The sequence below is a fragment of the Hordeum vulgare genome, chromosome 3H (genome assembly GCF_904849725.1).
Source record: "Hordeum vulgare subsp. vulgare chromosome 3H, MorexV3_pseudomolecules_assembly, whole genome shotgun sequence".
Classification (NCBI taxonomy): Eukaryota; Viridiplantae; Streptophyta; class Magnoliopsida; order Poales; family Poaceae; genus Hordeum; species Hordeum vulgare.
The window spans coordinates 548,620,335-548,633,891 of record NC_058520.1 but is presented as its reverse complement, the minus strand read 5'-3'; the positions used below and the strand labels follow the sequence as shown (position 1 = coordinate 548,633,891).

Here is a 13,557-nt window from a genome sequence, read left to right as displayed (position 1 = left end):
GTGAAGGAAGCTTAGCAATCAAAAGCTAAGCAGGAGTTTAGTTCCTAAGCCTTTTTAATGTGCTTAGCACCTTATCTAAGCTCTCATACATTAAAAGAGGGCTAATGTGAATGGTTTCTTCGAGGGATAAAAAATGGTTGGAAATAAATGAAGATTATGTTTTTGCATGTCTATTTTCGACGAGCCAAAGGAGGGGGATGGGGTAATGAAGGGGGAGTTCATTCATTTGGATATATTTCTCACATATTTTAACCAGATACTAGGTGATGACAACTGAAAGATTGCATCGGAACGTTTGCGCATGGAGAAGAGGCATTGCCGCCAAGAGTAGGCGGTGACCTTTTCATCCGGTACCCTAAACAGGCGAGTACAAAGTGTGAGATTAGAGACGACATTCTTGAGAGTGTAGGAGGTATGATTGTATTAGTCTTGCACACATGGTCATTCGGATCATCCTCGGTCAGCCGGACATGTACGAACACTCGGACTAAAGCAAGACGTGGACGAGGAGGACACTGCAGCGACAAGGACTTAATCTACCGTATAAAACACAATGAAGACCGACATCACGAGTAATGCTAGAGTTAGAGGTGTTGTTTCCAGTAACTTCCGTAGTTATTAGCATTAATTCTCCCTTGTTATGACACTCAACGGGCCCACGCGCATTCTATATAAGCCTTCCTTGAGCTTCGTGGCAAGGGTTAAGCATTATGTATACTCACACCCCTCCTAAGCAACAATAAGCTTCCGGGTTTGAGACGTAGGGTCTTTACCATTTTCGAGTGGGGCCTGAACTCATACATCCGAGTGTTCCCACTGCGTCGTAGCTAGGCTCTGCCCTCCGTTCGTACCCGTGGTACTATTGTCAGGTTCATTCCCATGACACGCTTCACCTGATGGCGTGTGTTAATTACAAGTCCAACTATGGCTTCACTTGTACGTATAATATTCTACACATATTTTCACATATTTGTTGTGTTAATATCATGTCGGCTATGAATGGAGATAGAGCACGACTTGTAAGAGCGGGGGTGTCTTCTGGAAGGACACGGCCCAAACCCTGGTATAGTGTGTGTTGCTCTTCGGATGAGCCTGGTTGGTGGGCTGAGATGCATGTGTAGCAGGCCCATGATGCATGTGGGCTAGAAACGCTGGTTCGCACACCCATAATTGCATAATACTCTCCATGTTTTTATTTACTCGCATATTAGCTTTGACTTACACTACTAGGGAAAAGCCTATAGTGAAGTTTAGAAGTAGCGAGGGGTATAAACCCGCTCTACTACTAAGTTGATAGTAGTAGCACGTGGTAGAAACCCACGCTACTACTAAGTGGTGTCGATCGTGCCCTCGGAACATACCGTTGTAGTAGCTTGGGGTATAAATCCCGCGCAACTACTAAGTTGATAGTAGTAGCGCGGGGTATAAACCCATGCTACTACTAACTGGTTTCCATCGTGGCCCTCGGGACACGCCGTAGTAGTAGCGCGGGGTATAAATCCCGCGCTAGTACTATGTACAAAGTTTTTTAACAGCCCAAAAATCTCCATCTCCTTCCCCGAATCCCTCCTCTCCCCCATCACTCTCCCCCTCGCTCCATAGGCTCTCCCATGGAGTCCTTCCCATGCTCGCCTCCTCCTCCATGGTGTCAAAAGAAGCCATCGCCTCGTGTCATCTAGGAGATCACCAGTATTTCCCTGCGTCTTCATGCCACCATGCCGGAGCACCTCAGCCCACCGACCAGCCACTAGTGCAGAAAAACCTATCTATGGCGTGGAACCCCGATGCCACCAATATGGCGCCATCGTTAGCAAATAGTGGTGGCGTTGGATCCTATGCCAGCAGTATGTGACACGTTGCTGATGTCCACCTTTTTCAAATGCCAGCAATTTTTTTTTATTGATAATAAAAAATATTACTTCAGAAACTAAGAGCTTAAACTTCACAAAAGGTACTGATCAGCTAAACATGCTTATGAACTTCAGAGTTTAAATTTAGTACTGATCACCTAAACATACTCATAATTAAACTTCAGAGTTTAAAACTACTCTTCATTAAGGATTATGCTCACCTCGCGAAGCTTCTTCCGATTGTTTTCTCCTTCATTTTTGTTCTGAGCAACGTCTGTGTTTAGGTTAACGTTTTTTATCCTGAGTTCTTTTTTCTGCTGCTTGAGGATGACCCTCTCATCCGTCAACTGATTCCTCAGCTCACTTCGTTTCTTTGACTTAGTGAAGTCATTAGCACCATGTGTGAGCAGACTATCCCTTTCATTCTTCACTGCGTCATTGTCTTCTTTGAGTTTTTTTGATAAGCCACTATAACCCCTCTAATCTGCACTGATTCCACTTCTCCGCATCGCCCACCAATCGTTGCTTGGTGAATTTTACATATGTTTGTTTTGAAATAAAATTGGTAATGAAAGCTACAAAATAAAAAGAACATAGTTAAGCACCGTAAAATTGTTAGCGAGAACTAAGTTTGTACAAAAAATAACTAAGTTTGTACAAAAAGGAACTAAGTTTATACCACAAAAAAGAAACGAGTTTGTACAACAAAAAAGAACTAAGTTTATACAACAAAAAGGAACTAAGGCCCCGTTTGAAAGCAAAGTATTTTAAAGGTATTCTAAGAATACTATAGTTTTTCAGATTACTATAATTTTCTTTACAAAGGGTTTCTTGGTTGCGCCTAAAACCCGTGGTTTTGATACTAGAGTATTTTCCAAACCACAGTATTTCCTATGCATAATAAAAAGAACCTCGGACATAAGTTTGATACTAGAGTATTTGGCAAACCATGCACAATACTTTTGGGTTCTTCAATACTTTGCTACCAAACGTGCCCTAAGTTTATACAAAAAAGAACTAAGTTCCTGTAGAGAAAGTCATGTCATTTGATGCATAGGATAGGAATTTTTCCATTGATGCCTCCTTTGGTTTAGAGGAATGTCACATGAATTCTATAGAATATGATTCTTGTAGGAATTTTTCCTTCAGAGCCCTACATAGGGCCTGCAACCCATTGCCATGTTTTTTGCCTATCAAATGTACCTACTACCATCGGGCAACTAAGCCCCATTCCCTAAGAAAGTGAGAGAGGGAGGGGGCGCCGGACTTCCTCGTGGGCGTCGGACGGAGGAGGCGATAGCGGCGTCATCGGGCGGAGGCGGCAGTGGCGATGTCTGGCGGGGTAGCGGAGACATCGGGCGCCGCGGCGGCGGGGAGCGAAAGGATGACGGGGTGGAGTTGGGATCGAGAGGAGGACGAAAGGACGATAAGTTTTTTACTATGTCGGTCAGGAGCCTAGTGCTGGTGTGGGCCTAATGGGCCTAACGTACCACGTCGGGCCTAATTTGGCAACACCAACACTAGGCAAATAACTATGGCGTGTGAATTTGGCCGACATCGGCAATATTTAAAAATATTAGTGCTCGCGTTGGTGAGAAATGACGCGCCGCAAACAAAAGTTGTGACTAGTCATTTCTCCACTAGTGAATCCCGCTGCTCCCTCCATCTCCTTCCTATCTCCCTCGTTTCTCTTTCTCTCTCTCCCTCGTTTCTTTCTCTCTCTCTCCATCTTGTTTGACTCACCATCCCATGCGCATGCGAGTGCACGTCGTCGCCATGGACGACCAGGAGCTATTTACCTTGGCCGCAAAGAGGAGCTCCACACCGCCGCCTTTGTCTCCCTTGGATCCTCTCTAGCAATCACTCGGGATTTGGTCTGTCGCTACCCATCCGCGCCTCCGACGACCCCTGCCATCGCTGGGTCAAATTATTACCGCCATTGACAACACACGCGGGATTAAGATTTAAAAAAAATCATAGTACTAGCGCCGGTCACATACACGCACTATAGATAATTAGTGATAGCATGGGTGGTGCCCATGCTATTACTATCACACATAGTAATAGCGTGGGGTGGCATGTGCTACTACTATAAGTTAGTTGTAGCGTCGTAGCAGTAAGCAGGACCCCGCGCTACTGCTACACTAAAACCTGCGCACTACTAGGTTTTTCCTAGTAGTGTTAAATCAAACTTTATAAAATTTGACCAAGTTTGTAGAAAACATATCAACATTTACAGCAACAAAGTTATATGATGTAAAAATATATGCAATGATGAATTCAATATATTGATTTGGTGATGTATATGTTAATATATTTTTCTACAAACTTGTTAAAAGTATTTAAGGCATGACTTGTTAAAAGTATTTTGAAAGACCTGGTTGCTTGTTGGTATGCTTGAGTATTAAAGTCTTCATGTCAAAACTAGACTATTGCTTTGAACCATATAAAAGTCCAAATGTCCATGCTATAAAGAAAACAAATGTGATGAACATGTTAGGCAGCATTCGACATCAAAAATTCTGTTTTTATCATTTACCTACTCGAGAACGAGCAGGAATTAAGCTTGGGGACGTCGATACGTCTCCAAAGTATCTATAATTTTTTATTGTTCCATGTTGTTATATTATCATTCTTGGATGTTTTACAATCATTTTATATCATTTTTTGGTACTAGCCTATTGACATAGTGCCGAGTGACAGTTGTTGTTTTCTGCATGTTTTTACATCGTAGGAAATCAATACCAAATGGAGTCCAAACGCAGCGAAACTTTTTGTGATTTTTTTGGGCTAGAAGACATCTAGTGGGCCAGGAACACACCTGAGGGGAGCTCCGATGGGAGCACAACCCACCAGGGCGCGCCTGGGGCCCAGGCGCGCCCCGATGGGTTGTGCCCTCCTCGTTGGCCTCCCGCACCGCCTCTTTACTCTATAAATACCCCAATATTTCAGAAATCCTAAGGAGGGAGCGAAAATCAATTCCAGCCACTGCAGAGTCCAGAAACACCAGATCCAATATAGACACCATCACGAAGGGGTTCATCATGTCCATTGGTGCCTCTTCGATGATGCGTGAGTAGTTCTTTGTAGACCTACGGGTCCGTAGTTAGTAGCTAGATGGCTTCCTCTCTCTCTCTCTCTCTCTCTTGATTATCAATACAACGGTCTCTTGGAGATCCATATGATGTAAGTCTTTTTGCGGTGTGTTTGTTGGGATCCGATGAATTTTGAGTTTATGCTCAGATCTATGTTTTTATCCATGAAAGTTATTTGAGTCTTCTCTGATCTCTTATATGCGTGATTGATTATAGCCTCGTATTTCTTCTCCGATATTTGGGTTTTGTTTGGCCAACTTGATTTATTTATCTTGCAATGGGAAGAAGTGCTTTGTGATGGGTTTGATCTTACGGTGCTTGATCCCAGTGACAGAAAGGGAAACGACACGTATATATCGTTGCTATTAAGGATAACAAGATGATGTCTATTTCTACATAAATAGATCTTGTCTACATCATGCCATCATTCTTATTGCATTACACCTTTTTTCCATGAACTTAATACACTATCTGCATGGTGGATAGCGGTCGATGTGTGGAGTAATAGTAGTAGATATAGGCAGGAGTCGGTCTACTAATCTTGGACGTGATGCGTATATAATGATCATTGCGTGGATATCATCATGATTATTTGAAGTTCTATCAATTGTCGAACTGTAATTGTTTTCCCACCGTTTGCTATTTTTCTCGAGAGAAGTTGCTAGTGAAACCTACGGCCCCCGGGTCTCTTTTCATCATATTTGCCTTTGTGATCTATTTTCCTTTGCTTTTATTTTCAGATCTATTAAATCAAAAATACAAAAATACCTTGCTGCAATTTATTTGTTCCACGATCTATTTATCCTATCTACCACTTTTACCTCACGTTATTTGCCTATCTTGAGGTGTCGTACGTGAAAGGGATTGACAACCCCTTTAACACGTCGGGTTGCGAGTATTTGTTATTTATGTGCATGTGTTGTTTACGTGGTGTGAGGAGGTTCTCCTACTGGTTCGATAACCTTGGTCTCATCACTGAGGGAAATACCTATTGTCGCTATACTGCATCATCCCTTCCTCTTTGGGGAAATATCGACGTAGTTCTAGCAGACATCAAGGTCAAATTGGGTTTTTTCGGTGTCTGAATCGACCGATTATCACTGATTAATTTCTTGTTTTGCTTGTAATGTAGGGTTTTGTTGTTGAAACCATGGACCCAGGAGAGATGTTGAATGTGAGATTTCACTTTGGGGGGCAGTTCATACAGATTGGTCTAAGTTTAGATTATGATGGGGGAGAAACTGGAATGCCAGAGATTGAGCGAGACAAGCTCTCTCTGCAGGAGCTGAAACGGTTTGTAGGAGATCATATGACAATGAAGGAGAACATTAAGTTTTATTTCCTGTTGCCTGACAGAAGTTGTGGTGGCCATGGGCACAATAAAACTTCCTGTAAAAAGAATGGAGATAACAGCAAAAAAACAAAGTCATATCTTGGGAAGAGAGGGAGAAAAGTGAGGGAAACAGAGGTAATTTTATTTTCATGTTGTGTTGATTTTTTACCAAAAGAGCAATTGTTGTTTGACTGCTCTGTTTTCCTTGCAGCAAGCACAGACAGATGCATGTACAAGTAGGGCTGCATCAGCTAGAGCTTCAACAAGGTCTCAAGCTGCAGCAAGATCTGAAGCTGCACCCTCTCAAGCTGCAGCTAGAGGCAGAGGGAGAGGCAATGATGTCCATGGAGGTAGCACAACGACAGTCAGAGGGAGAAGGAATGTTGTCCCTAGAGGTAGCACAACTACATGAAGAGGCTCACAAACTGGGTTTATGGCATATTTTACAGCTAGTGGGAGTTACTGAACCTTATGGCGGATGGAGTTCTACTTATGGAGTTGTCTTTTGGATGCTACAGTTAGTGTGTACTAGTTCCTATTAATAGTTCCAATCCCTGGTTATGTGTGCTCCTTTGGTCATGTACTGGATATGTGTTTCTGCTACTCTGCTCTTTTGTGGTCAAGTATAATATTGCAACCTGGTACTGTCAAAATATTTATTCCCTCTGCTCTTGTGTGTGGTTTCTGTACAAAAAAGTGCAGAATTTGAGAGCTCTACTTGTTGTCAAATAAGTGCAGAATTTTAGAACTCTACTTGCTGTCAAAAAATGCAGGATGTGTGGTTTCTGTAAAAAAAAGTGCAGAATTTAAGAGCTCTACTTGTTGTCAAATAAGTGCAGAATTTTAGAACTCTACTTGCTGTCAAAAAGTGCAGGATGTGTGGTTTCTGTAAAAAAAAAGTGCAGAATTTAAGAGCTCTACTTGTTGTCAAATAAGTGCAGAATTTTAGAACTCTACTTGCTGTCAAAAAGTGCAGGATGTGTGGTTTCTGTAAAAAAAAGTGCAGAATTTAAGAGCTCTACTTGTTGTCAAATAAGTGCAGAATTTTAGAGTTCTACTTGCTATCAAAAAGCGCAGGATTTTATAGCATATTTGCTGTCAAAAAAGTCTAGGATTTTAGAGTATATTTGCTGTCAAAAAAGTGCAGAATTTTAGAGCTCTACTTGCTGTCAAAAAGTGCAGAATTTTAAAGCATATTTGCTGTCAAAAATGTTTTGGATTTTAGAGCTCTATTTGCTGTCAAAAAAGTGCAGAATCTGCTGTGAAAAGAGAGAGGGTTTGGGGATGGGGGCTGAACACACGTGTCCCAAGTAATCAGCAAACTCTGCGGCCCGCGGTTCCACGTCACCGATCCCACTCTTAATATGGGTTTAGGGGCTCTGACGGCCGTGATTCGAGAGATGGAGTGTCGATTTTAGAGATTAGAAGTTGGGGGTCTGATTCCGACGGACCCAACAAAGACAAGGTTTATTTCAGACTTCACTCCCATAAGCATGATCGTCCGAACAAAGCGAAGTAATGGACTTCCACCGTCCCACTGTGAACGGCCCACGAGAGGTCATCGGCACTGTGAAATAAGACCTGGAACGCACCATCGCCGGCGGGGCGGGGGTGACGTCATTGTTCTGGCCGTTGGAGCCAACTCGAACCAGCCACCTGGGATGCCGACAGGTATATGGTTAACCGAAGCAAGTCATGGCCCATTCGTCTCTGGGTGTGATATGTTTATGTGCCATGCCATTAAACCATCCCAAAGTCAGAGGCAGACCTACTGGATCCATGTGCTACTTGCCCCGGATCACATGCCTCATGTCTGCTCTCTCTTCCGCTCTCCCTCTCTCCGCGGCAAGGTCAGCATAGTGCACCTCACATTTCAACTAGTACGTATCTCGCTAGATTCCGAACTCGCATTGCGTCTAGTCTCATCTAGAGGAAGAGACGAACAAAACTAGCCAGGCAAAGCGAGGATGAGCTCGAGCCAGAGGACGCTCCGGGACGTGATGATGCAGGAGGAGAGGCCGACCACCATGGCCAGCCGCCTCCTCGCTCCGGACGCCTCCCTCTCCAACCCCTCCTTCCGCAACTACTACGGCGTCGCCTCCGCCGGCTCGGTGCCTTTCCTATGGGAGTCGGCGCCGGGGACGCCCAAGAACGACGGCGTCTCGTCCAGGGCGCTCCCGCCCATCACGCCGCCACCTTCCTACTACACCAAGACGAAGATCGCCAAGTCAGAGTCCTCCAAGAAGCTGCTCTCGTCCTCCAAGCCGGCCAGCTTCGTCCCAACGATGTTCCGCAGGAGCCACACGATGCCGTCTCCCACGGCGTCCAAGGAGTGCAGCCGGAGGAAGAGGCTGGTGGCGAGCCCGCCGCGGTCGTCCTTCTCGTCGACGTCAAGGGGAGAGGACGAAGAGGCGGACGGCGGGGCGGGGTCACCGACGTCTACCCTGTGCTTCCGCGCCCGGCGCTCCGGCGGGGGAACCGGCAGGCTGCATGGGATGATTGCCTCCGTGGTGGGAAGGTAAAGTTTGGCTGAATCTTAACCGCGGTGGTTTCCATTTTTCGACCGTATGTCGCCTCGTTCGTTGGGTAGTTTTACAAGTACTGTGGCTTCATCTTTGTTTACCACGCGGGAAGCAGACGACATGAGGTTAATTTGTAACTTTACGCGGTTGCAAGCTCATGACATGTTGTTTTTACACTGTAGGCCGTTCTAAACAATAATGTGTTTAATACGCATGATCAGTTTGCGCCATTTCGTGTATATAATTTGCGTGCCGGTGTTAATATCTGTGTTTTTTTAGCAGAGTTATAATATCTGTGTTATTGACTCTATATGTCTGCCTGTTACCGTGTTTGGTGTAAAGGGTTTGTATATTACCCCATTTTCTGTCAAGTATCATGGATACTAAATTATAGGGACCGTGCCTTCTTTGACATTGTATCATCTTCTTTATTAAATATACATGTAGTTGTAATGCATGGTTCAAAGCAATAGGTTGTTCTAAACAATAATGTGTTTAATACACTTGATCAGTTTGTGCCATGAAAAATGCTAGACATACATGTTTTTACAGGACTAGCAAAAGAGCCCGTGCGTTGCAACGAAAGAGAAAATAACACACACTCTTAACCCAATAACTACGACTCAAGACCTTAATAGGCCCACATTTTTCAGTTCCACATGACATCACATTTGTGTTGTCGTCAATGGCCTCAATGCTCATACAATAAAAACGTGTTTGATTGTGGTCAGTCATAAGATCTCTCTTCTTCTCTCTCTTTGAGAAAAACATTCAATATGTTCAGTATACTTAGTTAGAGAGGGAGTATATACCAACTCGATGCATATTTAATGAACAAATCAAGAAATAAAAGCATAAAAGAACATTGAGTACAAGTATTCCAAACAATTTAAATCCATGTCTTGTGAACTTATATTATTAATGAACATATAATAAGTAAACATGGATATGATCTTACTTGATGTTTCAAGTTGCATGGTCTCTGTTCTCCTCGATGATGCCAACAAAATATCTGCATTATGATGAAGATGGCAAAGTATGTTTTGTTAATTAATGATAGCATATGCATAAGAGTATTATTTTTATCTTGCTAATATATGTGTTTGCATTTGTAATCCTTTTGATTGCAAACATATTAGGCAGCTTCATCGAAAATAATCAATTTGTAAGTACATATATACCAAATGTTCATGGTTGCATATCAACATCAATATTTTTTAAAAATTATTAACAAAACAGTTTATATATATGAAAAATCAGAGCTAAGCCATTTGTTAACGTAAAGCTTGTATAAACAACATTGCATACTTTTTATACATTAGATACATTTTTCTGCATGTGAAATCAGAAACTTTATTTAGTTTTGATGTCTAGTTTTTTAATACACATTTTACATATTTTGTATGCATCATGAACGTTTTTATATACATGTTTTACATTATCCAAATACACGATTAACATTTTTGAAAAATTCTATTTTTATGTCTACTTTGTTCCATACACATTATATATTTTTGTATATGTTTTCTTATACAGTGGAAACATTTTTTATGCACATTAAAGTTTTTTAAATACATGATCAATATTTTTCAAAATGTAACAAAAATATATTATTTATTATCCAAACACACTCTACATTTTTTTGTATATATGGAAACTTTTTTGTCTACAAAGCTGACATTTCTTTAAAAAAAGTAGAAGAAGTGCAAAAAATAAGAAAAAAGGGTTGTAGGCCGCCCTAGGGATCGAACCTAGGTCTCCTAGGCTGGACGACCAGGACCAAATCGTCTGGGCTAGCGTCACGCTTGAGATCAAATAGAGGAACAAGTTTTTTAGAATTAGAAAGAAAAACCGAATCGGAGTTTAAAAAACGAATCGTTTTTGTCACTTACGGGTGGCATTGGTGGGTAATTTTGGTCAACTTTAGAGGTAAATTTAATGACGTACGGCAGAAGCGATCCGTACTTTATTAGTAGGTAAGATAAAAAAGAAGTGCTAGAATTATGCTACTAAGTACTACTGGCTTCATTCAGATCATCAATTAAATAATCTATTGCAACATTCAGAGAAAGGAGGCGAGACACATTTTTTGCATACAGATTTCAATCAAAAATATCAACAGAGTTTCACAAACAAACACATACCGGGAACACAGAGACATAGTAATCCTCGATAGTAAGCATACTGTAGGCAAATAGGCTTTCATTTTCCAAGAAAAACAAACAACTTTACCCAAGAACTTCCCCTGCCAGACACAACCAAAAGTAGCAGCAGTCAGCACAAAACACTCAAATCAAAGTTGAGAACAGTGCAATAACCATCAGATGAACTTGCAGAACGAAAGAAAAAATCAGGATTGAAAAAGGCATGAAACTGGGATCTCCTGAAGATCTGGTTCGTCACAGTTTTAGAGAAAGAAGTGGATGTCTCCGCAGCGCAAGCAAAGACTTTGGCTCGGCGACACAGTTCATTGCAAGATGGTAGACACTTGAACACAACAAGAAACAAATTCGTTTCTATAAAAAACAAGAAACCCATTCCGGTATCCGACTTCATAGAAGTGTCTAAATCCGCAGGTATCTAAAACTGAAGTGTGAACCTTCACGAGCACCTACTCTCCAGTCACCTATAGTAGTAGGAATCCGGGCATCGGACAGCGCCACTCCGCCCCGTGCGGTCCCGGTCGTCCGCACCGCCCCTGCCCGCTGGCCTCCCGCGCCACCCCACTTCAACCCGGTCGTCCGTGTCGCCACGCCCGGGTGCGTTGCAACGGGTATACATATATTACAATTATTTAATATTAATTATGTCTAACATATACATTTAGGTTTTTCATGCACATTAGACGGTATTGTCAACAATATCATACTTCCTCTCCTCACTATCTCCTGTGTCGAAGCTGGCATTGTCCTAATATCAACTAAACAAGCAGATTTTCCTCTTTTTCCAGTAAAATATATCCTTAAATTAGTATATCCATTGTTTGCTTTCTGTTGAGGCTGGAAAGGTGGACTCTTTCATTTTTATTTGTTGGTTATTGTGTGTCATTGTATATGCATTTTCAGCCCACATTCAGGAACAATCATATGTACTTAGTATTTTACCTAGTGAGTCTGTAATGTGGTAATTTCTAGCAGCAGGATGGATCAAGCTAATACTCCCTTGCTACTTATTCAATATATAAGGTATGTATGCATATTCTTTCTTCATTTTGCAGGTGGCAGAGAGAGCTATGTTTATGTAAAACAATGTTCATATCGAGGGTTTGATTAAACAAAACAGCAAGGTGTTAGTGCCCATAATCCTTCCTGCATTAGAATGAAATACAAAAGGTCACTCCAATTAGACAGTTCAAAGCTTGAGCCTTAACATTCTCAAAAAATTATTGGACCATGTACTATTTGAGGTGTGCCTCAAGAAGTTTTAGGATAATGAATTTTAATAAGCTGCGATGCAATTAAAAACATGAGGCTACATGGAAGCACTTGGAGGAAATTGCCTTATCAAATCCACAAGTAGGGAGGCCAAAGGATCATCAGCAGAGTACTCCTACCAAACTTTCTGGATGACTTTTAAATGATCCTCTTTTTTGTTGGGGAACGTCGCATGGGAAACAAAAATTTTCCTACGCGCACGAAGACCTATCATGGTGATGTCCATCTACGAGAGGGGATGAGTGATCTACGTACCCTTGTAGATCGTACAGCAGAAGCGTTAGAGAACGCGGTTGATGTAGTGGAACGTCCTCACGTCCCTCGATCCGCCCCGCGAACAATCCCGCGATCAGTCCCACGATCTAGTACCGAACGGACGGCACCTCCGCGTTCAGCACACGTACAGCTCGACGATGATCTCGGCCTTCTTGATCCAGCAAGAGAGACGGAGAGGTAGAAGAGTTCTCCGGCAGCGTGACGGCGCTCCGGAGGTTGGTGATGATCTTGTCTCAGCAGGGCTCCGCCCGAGCTCCGCAGAAACACGATCTAGAGGAAAAACTATGGAGGTATGTGGTCGGGCAGCCGTGAGAAAGTCGTCTCAAATCTGCCCTAAAAGCCCCATATATATAGGAGGAGGGAGGGGGACCTTGCCTTGGGGGTCCAAGGGATCCCCAAGGGGTCGGCCGAGCCAGGGGGGAGGACTCTCCCCCCCCCCCCCAAACCGAGTCCTACTTGGTTTGGTGGGAGGGAGTCCTTCCCCCTTCCCACTTCTTCCTTTTTTTTTCTTTCCTTTGATTTTTTCTCTCTTGGCGCATAGGGGATTGGTGGGCTGTCCCACCAGCCCACTAAGGGCTGGTGTGACCCCCCCAAATGCCTATGGGCTTCCCCGGAGTGGGTTGCCCCCCTCCGGTGAACTCCCGGAACCCATTCGTCATTCCCGGTACATTCCCGGTAACTCCGAAAACCTTCCGGTAATCAAATGAGGTCATCCTATATATCAATCTTCATTTCCGGACTATTCCGGAAACCCTCGTGACGTCCGTGATCTCATCCGGGACTCCGAACAACATTCGGTAACCAACCATATAACTCAAATACGCATAAAACAACGTCGAACCTTAAGTGTGCAGACCCTGCGGGTTCGAGAACTATGTAGACATGACCCGAGAGACTCCTCGGTCAATATCCAACAGAGGGACCTGGATGCCCATATTGGATCCTACATATTCTACGAAGATCTTATCGTTTGAACCTCAGTGCCAAGGATTCGTATAATCCCGTATGTCATTCCCTTTGTCCTTCGGTATGTTACTTGCCCGAGAT

The 13,557-nt window shown here is 43.0% G+C and overlaps 1 protein-coding gene across 1 annotated transcript; it reads left to right on the top strand.

The window, feature by feature from the left end:
* Window positions 1–8,052: 8,052 nt before the first annotated feature.
* Window positions 8,053–9,660, top strand: LOC123440531. The gene has a single exon (XM_045117096.1). It carries the CDS (start codon window positions 8,246–8,248, stop codon window positions 8,798–8,800), a length of 555 nt encoding a protein of 184 aa, XP_044973031.1. The 5' UTR covers window positions 8,053–8,245; the 3' UTR covers window positions 8,801–9,660.
* The last annotated feature ends 3,897 nt before the right edge of the window (window positions 9,661–13,557 follow it).

Excerpts from the sequence above, each read along its gene's own strand:
- LOC123440531 (XM_045117096.1), top strand. The coding sequence starts at position 8,246 with ATGAGCTCGAGCCAGAGGACGCTCCGGGACGTGATGATGCAGGAGGAG.